The sequence below is a fragment of the Vombatus ursinus genome, unplaced genomic scaffold, assembly GCF_900497805.2.
Source record: "Vombatus ursinus unplaced genomic scaffold, bare-nosed wombat genome assembly UNPS02003292.1, whole genome shotgun sequence".
Lineage (NCBI taxonomy): Eukaryota > Metazoa > Chordata > Mammalia > Diprotodontia > Vombatidae > Vombatus > Vombatus ursinus.
This window is the reverse complement of record NW_020943070.1, coordinates 4049782-4062348: the sequence shown is the minus strand read 5'-3', so window position 1 is coordinate 4062348 and position 12567 is coordinate 4049782. Positions and strand designations below refer to the sequence as shown.

General features: G+C 47.9%; 1 protein-coding gene and 1 long non-coding RNA gene across 2 annotated transcripts; both read left to right on the top strand.

The window, feature by feature from the left end:
- The first annotated feature begins 219 nt into the window (after positions 1-219).
- LOC114049928 lies at positions 220-2490 on the top strand. Its single transcript, XR_003569914.1, has 3 exons — positions 220-305; positions 672-786; positions 2436-2490. It is a non-coding gene; the product is annotated as an uncharacterized LOC114049928 (long non-coding RNA).
- Positions 2491-2498: 8 nt separating this feature from the next.
- LOC114050272 (galectin-1-like) lies at positions 2499-3789 on the top strand (the record flags this gene model as incomplete). The annotated part of the gene is made up of 3 exons (XM_027871896.1): positions 2499-2515; positions 2931-3102; positions 3593-3789. Coding segments are annotated over 3 exons (336 nt in total), but the record flags the coding sequence as incomplete, so codon positions are not given.
- Positions 3790-12567: the final 8778 nt, after the last annotated feature.

Genomic DNA, 12567 nt, shown 5'->3' with positions numbered 1-12567 from the left:
GTGTGTCCCTGGAGGGGTCTGTAGGTGTCCCAGGGGAGGGTGTGTCACCTGGGGACCCTATTCTGGGACCTAGTGGAAAAATCTCTATATTTGTGGTCAGAGGGCCCGGGTAGAAGTCCTGGTTCAGTTCCTCAGGCCCAAGTGACCCCAGTGCCTCAGTTTCTACATTTGTTAAGAAACCAGTTGCTTTCTTAAGTATCCCCATGCTTTGCCATCCTCAGATTAGGATTTCTCCCTTCGTGTGGACTCTTTGGAGGCCAAGAGGCTGGCTCTGACCCAGAGCAGAGCTTGGCCTTCCTTCCAGGGTAAGCCCCCAGGCCCTTGCTGCCAATAGCAGATTCCTGTTCATCCTGAAACTAGTTTTCCATTGGTTCCCCCAATCTCTCTAGCACTCGCCCCAACCTCATCCCATAAAAGACAGTATTTGGCGTTTGGATGTGGGGAAAAGTCTAGAAAAGCATGAAGCTTGATGTGGAGGGGGTGTGGCAGCAGGAATGTCACCACCTTGATTGGCTGACCTTCCAAGAAAGGCTTCAAAAATTCCCCCGGCCCGGCCCCTGACATGCGGCCCCTCCCCTTTTCTACTTGGGGAAAGGTTCAAGGGGGTGGGGCTGGGGTGGGGTGCTGTACTCGACTCCACAGAAGCCCAGAGCCCTACCCTTTATTTGAAGGGTCCCACACGTCCCTGATTCACCATCTCTACGCTGGAGTTGGACGCTATCCTTCAGGGACCCAGCGCAGCCAAGAGAATCGCAGGAGCATTTCTCACCCTCAATCATGGCCAAAGTGAGTGTGCCAGGGGCTCCTTGTCCTGGGTATAGGCTGAGAGTCTCAAAGTGAAGGATCCTCTGGACTTGAGGAGTGGAAAGAATCGGGGACACTCTAGAAGAGTGTGTTGGGGAGGGAGGGAAGTTCTCACTTCACCACTCCCCTCTCCCCCATGGGCCGGGGCTCCTTTCTCTTCTCTTTCTCTAACCCCTCACCCAGACCTCTGCCAGCCCTGGTAAGGGTGAGCCCTTCCGTGCCCCATCCCCCTTGTAAATTGTCTTTGACAAGCTGGTAAGTTCAGAGAAATCCTGGGGAGAGGCGAGCAAGGAGGAATTGGGACTTGGCATGGATTAAGGTTAGGGTGTCCCCTGCCTCTGAAGGGAAATGTCTCCATGGGGGTGGGGGTAGAAGGTTGGGCAATCCCCTACCTTGAACGGACATTGAAGGGAAAGGGGCCAGGTGGAGGGAAGGGGCAATGGAGGCAGAGATGAATCTTCTGCCAGACAATCAGACTTTCTGGAATAAATGACTGTCTTACAGAATTACCTACAACCGAGCCTCATGGTACAGAAAGAGTCCAGGCTGAGGATGCTCTGTTGGAAAAGGAGGAGGCTAGAGATGGAAGAAAGGGTGGGGCAGGGGGGCAAGTGATTCCTTAGGTCCTTCCTAATTCTAGCCACCCCCTTTCCCCACCTTTAAAATAATATACAATTGATCTCACAAATACACTACTTCCCTCTTCTTTAGGAAACCAGCTCATAGGATTTCACTCCCTCTACCCCCCAAGGACTTCTCCATTGATTTAGAACAGGAAGGGACCACACACGTCTGCTGCCCTGGTTCCCTTACCCTTTTACCCCTGGGCAGGAGAAGCTAAATTCCTTTACCTAAGTGTTTCAGTCAAGGTCACCCTTGATCCTGAATTCTTTCTGAACCTTCCCCTCCCTTGCCAACTCCCCTTCTCCTGGGCATAGCTGGCTCCTGACCCAGACTGTGGCCAGGACTTGGCTCTGGGGAAGGAGGAAACTCTTCCTGAAAACTTTCCTGGGGAGCCTTTCTTTATTTGTCTGCTGAATGAGATGAAGGCAGCTCTGGGAGAATGAAGCAAAGGGCAGGACAGTGACTGAAGGTATTGGGGAGGCAAGGTAAGGTGGACCCAAGCTGTCAGAGAGTTTCCAATTGAGCTGTAGTCTATCTCCTACCCTTGAAGTAGCACCATGAATCCATGCCCATGAGCCGAGATACATGTGATGGCAGTCAAAGACAGTGATGAGGTAGCCAGTGGGACAGTCCTGGGACCCAGCAAAAACTTGGATTCCAGTTCTGATTCTATACTCACTTGTGTGACCTGGGACAGGTCCCATCTTCCTTCTTGCAGCCTCAGTTTCCTGATCTGCAAAATGAGGAATGGACTTGATCAATCACCTAGTCTAGTTCCTCATTTAACAAATGGGGAAACTGAGGCCCAGAGACATGAAGGGGCTTCCCCAAGGTCACAGAGCTGGAACTGACTCCCACTTCAGCACTAACTAGCCTGGAAGAAAGTCTGCTTTCCTAGAACTTTCCTGGAGGGTAGCCCCTGTTCAACTAGAAGCTAGAACTAGAAGGGGACTTGGGTCCCCTCAAGTGCCACCCAGCCCTAACCTTGCTGTTCTTGGTGTCTTTAGCTATTGCTTGCCTATGATGTGGACCTGAAACCTGGATCGTTTATAAGAATAGTGGGAGACATATTAACTGATGCCACAAAGTAAGTGGGACGTGGGATGGATGAGACACAATTTAACCATGGGTGAGAGTTCAATCCTTTACACATCTGCTTGCACTTGACCCTTGATTAGAAGCACCCAGTTGGTTTTGTCTGAGCCCCAGATGGCAGGGCCATGACTCAACATCAGGGAAAACTTCCTGACAGGAGCTACCCAGTACCTGGAATGGACAGTTTGGATAGGTGGTGAGCTCCCTGTCTCTGGAGGTAGCAAAATGTGTACAATGGTCACTTGTTGAACAGGGAGGGGGTAATGCAGAAGAAAAGGCATGGTGCTTCAGGTTATCATTGGGTGAGAGTGCCTTTGGGGGTGTTCTAGCCCAGGGATTCTCTGAGTGGTGGGTTTCCAAGACTCTGGGCCCCATGGCAATGATGCAGATGTGCTCTCAATTCCCAGCTTTGCAATAGATATGGGCAAGGATGGCAACAACTTTGCACTCCACTTCAACCCATGCTTCAACCTTGATAATGATCAGAACCTCATTGTCTTTAACACCACGATTGATGGCCAACTTGGAGAAGAGCAAAGGGAGAACTACTTCCCCTTTAAGAAAGGGACCACAGTGGAGGTAAGACCCCAGATTCAGAGCATGGCATGTCAGAGTTGGGTAGGACTCAGCAGATGGTCTCATCCCCCCCCCCTTGAATTTGACAGAAGAGCCCTGGAAGCAAACTCTGATGGGGAAAAGATGAAAAGCTGGAGGGGAAAGGGGTCAGTGGGTTTCCAAATGCAGGGGCAAGAAGTCCAGCATCCCTTGAGCTGAAGTGTGGGGAGAAAGGGAGGGAGTTGGGCTGGGCTGTGGTCCCAACAGGATAACAGAAGATTCTGAAGCATCTTATGACACATAATAGGACCTTAGCTTTAGAGCTGGAGAGAACCATCTGGACTGACTCCCTCCTTTTACAAAGCAGGACACTGAGGCTCAGAATGGAGAAGTGGTTTGCCTAAGATCACACAGGGTCTTGTTTAAGTGTGTTGAGGTAGAATTTGAACTCAGGCCTTCCTGTCTCCAAGCCTAGGGTTCTCTGTTCGGTTTCTTCTGCCCTCTCCCCATTCAGGTTTGCATAAAATTTGAATGGAATTTCTTTGTGGTGAGGCTGCCTGATGGTCATTACTTGAATTTTCCCAATCGCACCGAAACAACAAAAATTGACTACGTGCAAGTTATTGGTGACTTTGTAATCAGAACCTTTGCCTTTGAGTGAGCCCTGCAATCAAGCCAGCTTCAGACCATTCTGGACCCTTGGGTCTCTCTTGTGACTAATAAACGTGCTGCTTATGAGAACAGCTGACCTTGTCTGTGTTATTCTGATCTGGGCCAGAGAGGGCTGGGTTTGGAGTTGGGAAGGGTGGCTGGGTGATCCCGGACAAGTCCCTCCACCTCAGTGGTCCTTTGGTGACTCTCTAGGACAGGGGTTCTCCACCTGGGGACGATGAGTAATTTTCAGATGGGAAAAAATGCTACTTTTGTCATTGACTTCTGGTGATCCTAGTATGACTCTTTGTGTTTTACATATTTAAAAACATTATTCTAATTCATCTCACATTGCTTGCCCTTTCAATGGGTAGAGGAAGAGTGAGAGGAAGGAAAAGAGTTTGGAACTCAAAATTTTAAAAAGTGAATGTTAAGAATAGAATAATGTACCTTCACAAAATGGAAAAAAAACCCCAAAAATCAGCACCACAGTCACCACATTATCATGAGAAGGGCTTTCCCAGACTGTCAGGAGCCCAGGTCATCACACAAATCAGGTGACAAGCGCTTAGAAGGCAACACAACCCCAGATTAGAGATGGGGGAGGGATTTCCCACAGTAGTAACTGCAGACGAGCATGTGTATGTTAGTGAAGGGAGGGGGCCCAGAGCAGAGCCTGAGCAAGTCCTGTGTTGGAAAGATGCTGAATACAAACCAGGGAAGCACTGTGTCCCTTTGAGGACCAGCCTAAGGAAGCTCAGAGAGATCTGGAGGCGAGATGGAAGGAGAGTAGAAAGACATTCACTAGCTCTGGAGTCAGAGGTATTGGCTTTGAATTTGACCTCTGATCCTCACTGCCTAGATGACCTTAGAGAAGTCCCTGGGCCAGTTTCATCAGGGATAACATGAAGAGCTTGGCCTCCAAAGTCCTTCCAGATCTCTACATCTGTGCTTCTATGGGCCCAAGTCATTCCCCCTGCCTCAGTTTCCTCCTCTGTAACATGAGGAAGTTGGATCAGATGGCCTCTGGGGTCTCTTCTGTGAGCTTTTGATCTTTCCTGTCCTTCTCTGAAGTATAATCAATTCCAGTATTTCTTAGGGACTGGAGGTGCCCCCCTACTAAGTGACCAGCACAGCAGACTTGATGGCAGAGTTGGAGACTGAGGCAACCTGACCAGAGGCAGAGCAGCCAAGAGGATGGACTGTCCTCTTATTCTGATCTCTTCTCCCCTTGTCTCTTCTACATGGTGCTCAGGAAAGGACCCCTTCTCCAGTGCCCATATCCTGATCAAGTTTAGATGCCTCCTTGTCCCCAACCCCACTACACCACACACACTCTCTCTCTCTCTCTCTCTCTCTCTCTCTCTCTCACACACACACACACACACACACACACACACACACTGATTCTCCAACTTCTGGGATAAGTAGGTCAAGACCTGCCTCCAGCTCCCCAAGGGACCTAGTTGTCTCTCCTCCCTTTAGGTTGGGCTAGGTGTCCTCTCCCCCCATTACCTCCTGCTTTCCTCTACTGGGTGCCATTTCCCTAATGACAGCATCCCCTCCCCTCCCCCTTCAGATCAGCCCCCACTTCCCCCTTCTCTCAGCTCTGAAGGTCAATGCAGCCTTAACTTCTCTTCTTTCTCCCCACTCTCTCTCTTCTAGACCCAGGAGCTATGACTCTAGGAACAAGGGTGCCTCAGTTTACTTCTCTGTAAAAGTGAGGATGTTGTATTAAATTACTCCTTAAGCACCTATCACCTCTGAATCTCTGATCCTAAGGGGATCTTTCTTAGAACACTCTGTGATATTCATTTCCAGCCCCCTTGTTCTGCCTGGTTCAGGGGCTTCCCCTCTCCCATACACACACACACACACACATCCTCCAGCAGGTTGAGCTTAGGGTCCTGCATCTAACTGAGCCAATCAGCCCTGTTCAAATTTCTGGAGCATCAAGGGTGGGAGACATTGTTATGTCTCCTGAGGCACCAGTCAGAAGGCTGGAATCCATTAAACTTCCAGATGTTAGTGGGTCAATGGGAGGGGTTGCCCTGAGTGCTGGAGGGGCCATGTGGCTCCTGCCCAGATTTTAAGTGGAAGGAGAACCCTGCTCCCCAAGGGCTGTGATGGACATGGTGGGACCCTCTATGTTTTTCCCTGGGACTGTTGATGTGCTTGTCCCCCTGCCCAAGCACTGGTTTATTTACTACTTTGTTTTTAAGGTGTTAGGATGCTGTAGGAGCTGTCACATGACCTCTCTTAAATGTACTCAAATCCCCTCTTCCCCAGCCTGGGAACTTGGAAATGAATAAATAAATCAGTTTAAATTCCAGTGTATCTGTCCATGGGGTGAAGCATGCTTGGGGATGGAGACTTTCTTGAGAGCTGTCCTGTCCATACTCTGCTGCCCAGTGTCTAGCCATCCCCAGATCCATCCTCCCCAAATGCTGGAAAATCCTGGAGTGGAAGAGATATGAGAAAATGAAGAGGGAGCTAACTAGCACCCCGGAAGAAGGTGGGGCTGTGTGCAGCACACAAGATCTCAGGTATGAACAAACTGAGTCCTGAAGACAGAGAAAGCCTTAAAGGGGCTCCAGTCCCATGTAAGTTAGGCAGACCCAGGACAGGTCACTCAATGCCTTCTTCAGAGAGAACATATGGTCATTTATTGGAGGGAAAGGGTGAATAGCACAAATCAGAGAACCTTGACTGGGGAGGGGCATCAACCAGAGAGTGGGTGACCTCTGAGACTCCCTGTGTCTTCCCTGTCTCACCCTGTGAGAAAGGAGAAGGTAGTAGAGACTTGGGTTAGGATCCTGGCACTGCCTTATCAGCTGTGTGACCAGGGGTGTCACCTGCCCATACTGAACCTGTTTCCTTTTTTAATTTAATTCATTTATTTTGAATTATCAACAATCACTTCCATAAGCTTCTGAGGAGCTTCCTTTTCTGTACAATGGGGATCATGACACAGGAAGGGGAACAGAAGTCTCAGATTCAAAGCTCTGGACTCCCAAAGGTACTTCGTCTCCTAATTGGCTGTGGTCCTTCTTTCTTGAAGAGGACCAAAATGACATCACTTTATTGAGGTCAAGGTACAGTGTGTCCACCTCTGGCTGAACAGCCCAACACAACCTGGGAAGTCTCTAACACACGTCAGGCACAAATAGTCCATATGAACAACTCCTATTTCCAGACAGCATTACAGTTTTCAAAGTATGTCCCTCCAAACAACACTCTCTTTTCCCATTTTAAAAGTATTTGTTTGACAATTTTAAAATACAGGATTCATTTTACCAATCAGACATTCTTGAATTTTTTTTTTAACATTCTTATATCAGGGACAGGGTGTAGGTAAAGAAAGAAACAGCAAGTGGCATATAAAAACTGAAATTCTCTGAAGTTTAAGGATCAGAGAACCAAATTCAAGACACTGTACTAAATTGTATGAAATTTTGTTACTGGCAGATTTTAGAAGAATTATGTAGGAACCTCCTATAAGTGATTTGGAACCAGAGAAACAGAGTTCCTTCAAAACTGTCTTGAGAATCAGATCTCTTCCAGAATGTCCAAGAGGAGATTTTTGCTGGCACCAGAGGGCTACTGGAGGCATTTGGGATTCAAAATTTGCTGATTAAATGGACAATGGGAGAGGGTTACTATGGTGCAAGGAGACTTGACCTTAGTTAATATTGATGATCATTATTGCATTGCTTGGACCTTGTTTCATGGAGTTTATATTTATGTTGAAGTTTTCTTGGTTACCTTGGTGACATATAAATCTCTCTTCTCAAATGATATGACATTCAATGTATGGCCTCTACATAGTTTGGTTTATAACCTGACTTAGATAATTCTGATTATAATTTATGAAAACCCTGATGGGTTTAATTTACAGATAAGTTATCCGGGGGAGGAGTGGGTTTTCCACTCCACCATCCATCAAATGGAGAATTGTGAGGATTGAGGGGAGTAGTACAGCAAGTGATTAATTCTAGGAATTGAGTGAGCTTCACTGACTCCATCCCAGGATTCAATTCTGGAGCTAGCCCAGTTCAATTTCTATTCAATTATGGGTCTAGTCCAAATTCTTTCTTGGGGAAAAACTTCCTTCAGTTGTGGGAATTGGGAGAAAGCCTTATTGTATTGTGTGAAAGTAGCCCTGCATGGCTGGGATGGGGACCACCTCTCCCTGCTACTTAGAGTTCCTAAAGTAAGGAACTAAGTTATGCCGACCAGAAACCTGGACATTGATGCAAGGAGTTTTCTCACCATTCTTCATCAGAAACAACCTATATGTCTAATCTGAAAATTGGCCCTGTACTGATCAATCAGTTACTGTTTCCATATTCCTTGGATTGTATGAAGACACTTGGGGCAAGTGGGACACCTCTTTTTCTGAATTCAGCAAATTGTACCTGTTGACTCTTTCTCTCTCAATTTGGAAAGTTCTTAATCACTCCTCCAATTAGAAATCAGATTAGCTAAAATTATATTTTTCCTTTTAGTTAATTGGCTTATTTTGGTTATTTTCTTTGTATAAAAATCTGTCTCCCCCTGTATTTGGGGGCTGCCCTAAAGTGAGAAAGGGCCCTGGTCCTGGTTTGTTGGCAATTGCCAGGCATTCCTTAAGACATCGATAAGCTTGGAAGACAGATCCTTTGTCTCCTCAGTCATTTCATCTTTTTATCCATAACATCTAGGGAGGAAGTTGGTGCAAGGATTGTTATCTCCTTTTTATAGAGGAGGAAACTGAGATTCAGAGGGGAGATATGACTTGTCCATGGGTCACATAGCTGGCAGTGCAGGGAGTGGGGGAGTGGGGTGGTGCCAGGACTGTGGAGATGAAGGGGCTGGAATCAGGCTCAGGATGTGAGGCGCTTGGGGTTGGTAGGGGGCTTGGGAGGAGAGGAGCTGTATCTCTTCTTCGCTGTTCACTGCTGGGAGCCCCCTGTGCCTGGGGATCATGGCTTTTGTTTCTCCAACCTCTGCAAGGCTTATGGAGTGCTTCTCTTACACTTGAGATAGATGATGGGAGAAGGAGTAGTTAGGAGAGCTGGGCTTGGGTACCTGAGCCTTGTCTTCAAGTACAGAGGGGCTGTCCTACAGGACAGGATTTAGCCTGATCCTGCTCAGCCCTAGCAGCAGAACCAGGAAGAATTGGGGAAAGTTACGGAGGGACCTGTCCATTCAATCCAACAGTGGGAGCTGTCCACAACTGAAACTATTTGATGCCATAGGAAGTGAGTTTCCCATTATTGGACTTCTTCAAAGGGAACCTTATGTCCATTTAGAGTAATGTTTCAGAGGAAAATTTTATTTCAATAGATGTCCCTTCCTATCGGAGATTTGATGATTCAGTTAGGGCATAGGGACAGGAATCCTACCTGTCATGACATTGCATGTATTGGCAACTCCCAGGTGAACAAAGGGCCCCCCAAACACAAGTCAGTACCTTCTTTGAATCTTTGAGACTTGGGACTGAATCCATTCACTAGTTTGTTCTACTGACCCTCTGGGCAGTCTGGTGAAGCTTTTTTGAGAAAAAATTATTATTTTTAATAGTAGACAGAAATAATACTTTTCATTTAAAGTTCAGGGATAATAAACATGCAATTCCTTTTTTCTTCTCCAAGTTAACAAATCCCTTGTAATCTATCCATGGACCCCAGGAAGATCTGTGAACCCAGGTTAAAAACATCTATCTTAGTGACTTCGAAAACTGAGTAATTAGGTGACTTGGAAGGGGGGATTTGAACCCAGGTCTTCTTGACTTTAAGGGAGTGCATTTCTATGGACTATGATGCCCCACTTTTATTTCTATTAGGATCCCAAGTTACAGATAGGCAAACTGAGGGTCAGAGAATGTATATGACTTAGAGCTTCAAATCCTCCTACTGAGAGGATCAAGAGGCAGGGGTGAAAGAGTAGGCAAGATGGCAAAAGAGGATCCCTTCTTTTCACTCTGGGAGCTCATGACCCCTCATCCTCTCTCCATCAACCAACCCCCTTTGTTTCAATGGAATCATAGGGGTCTGTACCCTCTGATCATGCACCTTTGTTTCACTTTGTTTCACTGTGCTCAGTGTCTGAGTGGAGGGGTCTGTTGTTGTCCCAGGGGACGGTGTGTCACAGGCCTCCTGGGGCCCCTATCCTGGGACCTAGTGGAAAAAGTGCTGTGCTTGGGGTCAGAAGGCCTGGGTAGAAGTCCTAGAGAGTTTCCAAAACTCTCAAAATGCAAAATGCTATCTACAACCAGAGAAAGAACTATGGAGTCTGAATGCAGATGGAAGCAGACTATTGGCTCTCCTTTTCCTTCTGTTTTGTTTTGTTCCTTCTTTCTTGTATTTCCTCCCATTGGTTCTAATTCTTCTTTAAAACATAACTAATGTGAAAATACGTTTAATAGAATGTATATGTAGAGCCTATATCAGATTGTAGGCTGTCTGCAGGCGGAAAGATGGAGGGAGGCAGACAGGGAGGGGGAGAAAAATTTAAAACTCCACAGCTTATGGAAGTTAATGTTAAAAATTAAAAACAAATTAATTAATTAAAAAATGTCCTGGCTCAGTTCCTCAGGCCCAAGTGACCCCAGCGCCTCAGTTTCTACATTTGTTAAGGAATCAATTGCTTTCTTAAATTTCCCCATGGTTTGCCATCCTCAGATTAGGATTTCCCCCTTCAGATAGACTCTTTGGAAGCCAAGGAGCTGACTCTGACCCGAACCAGAGGGGCCTTGCCTCCACGGTATGCTACCAGGCCCTTGCTGCCAATAGCAGATTCCTGTTTGTCCTGAAACTAGTTTTCCATCGGCTCCCCCAATCTTTCTAGTACTTTGGCGTTTGGATGTGGGAAAAAGGCTAGAAAAGGATGGAGCTGGATGTGGAGGGGGTGTGGCCACAGGAACGTCACCGTGGCTGACCTTGCAAGAAAGACTTCAAAAATTCCACAGGCCCCTCCACTTTGGTAATCCAACTTGGGGAAAAGTTCGAGGGGGCGGCCTGGGGTGGGGTGGTGCTCTGGACTCCACAGAAGCCCAGAGCCCGATCCTCTATTTGAAGGGTCCGACACGTTCCTGATTCACCATCTCTGCGCTGGAGTTGGACGCTATCCTTCGGGAATCCAGCGCAGCCAGGAGAATCGCAGGAGCGTTTCTCACCCTCGGTTATGCCCCAAGTGAGTGCGCCAGAGTATAGGCTGCGGGGGTCCTTGTACAGGTTATAGGTTGAGGGTCCGAGGGTGGGGGATCCTGTGGGGTTGGTGCTTGCAGATTATCCCAGAGACTCGAGAAGGCTGTGTTCCCGAGCGGGTGGGAACGCTCTACTCTTCCTCTGCCTATGGAGTGGGATACCTTTCTCTTCTCCAACCCCCCACCCCGATCTTTCCAGTGCTGTCATAGGCTGCCCCTCCCCTACTCCCTCTCCCTCCCACCTTCTAACTGTTAGCTATCCCTGGCTGCTGGTGCAAGGTCTTTGACAAGCTGGTAAGGCCAGAGAGATCCTGAGAAGAGGAGGGTAAGGGAAAGTGGGACTCCGCATGAGATAGGGTTAGGATCTCCCACGGTCGTGTGGGGCTACATCTACATGGCGGTGGCGAGGGATGGGATATGGGGAATCTTCTTCCTTGAATTGAGCAGGATGTCAAAGGGACGAGGTGGGCAGAGACGAATCTTCTGCCAGAGGATCAGGTCAGCCGAATGGCACAGAAACAGTGGAGGCTGAGGAGGTTTCAGTGGAAAAGGAGGAAGCTGAAGGTGGCCTATGGGGTGGGGAGAAGGTCAAGTGATTCCTCGGCTCCTGTCCCCTTTAAACAATGACAAAATTAATGTCATGAATACACTTCTTGCCTCTTCTCTAGGAAATCAGCTCATAAAATTGCCGAACCCCACCCCCCCATTCCTTCGCCATCGATTTAGAAGAGGAAGAGCCGCACGCATGAGCTGCCCTGGTTCCTTTCCCTTCTCGAAAGCGGTGGGGCCAGGAGAAGCTAAGTTCCTTGCCCTTAGTGTTTCTGCCAATTTCGCCCTTGACTCCCCATTGTTTCTGAGCCCCTCCCTCTCTTGTCAGCTTCTCACTGCCCAAGTGGCCCTAATGCCTCAGTTCCTCATTTGTTAACAAACCAAATGGTTTCTTAGGTCCCTCCAAGCTATGATACTCACTAATTAGAATTTCCCCCTTCAGATGGACTTCTGAAGAGCATGCTGTTCCCCGCAGCCCCAGCCCCTTTCCTCCAATGTCAGATTCCAGTTCATTCTCAAACTAGTTAATCATTGACCCCACTAGTGTTTCTAACACTCGCCCCAGCTCATCCCACAAAGGACAGTTTGGGGGATTTGGAAGTGGAGGAGAAGGCTAGAAAAGGACTGAGCTTGATTCTGAGGGGGTGTGACCAAAGAGTTGCCTTCTCATTGGTTGGTTGAGCTTCCAAAAAAGACTTCAACAAGTCTGTCTGCCCCGACCCTGAGATACGCCTCCTCCCCTTTTGTGCTCCGGATTGGGGGAAAGTGTAAAAGGATACGGCTGGAAGCTTGTGGAAGCCGAGACTTCGAGGAAGTCCAGAAACTGACGGTCTATGTGAAGGATCTATATTGAAGGATCTATTTGAAGGTAACTGTCTGAGTTACCATCGCAGAGTGGGAGTTGGACTTCATCCTTCGGGGACCCAGCGCAGCCAAGAGAATCGCAGGAGCATTTCTCACCCTCAGTCATGGCCAAAGTGAGTGTGCCAGGGGCTCCTTGTCCTGGGTATAGGCTGAGGGTCTCGAAGTGAAGGATCCTCTGGACTTGAGACTTGGAAAGAATCGGGGACACTCTAGAAGAGTGTGTTGGGGAGGGAGGG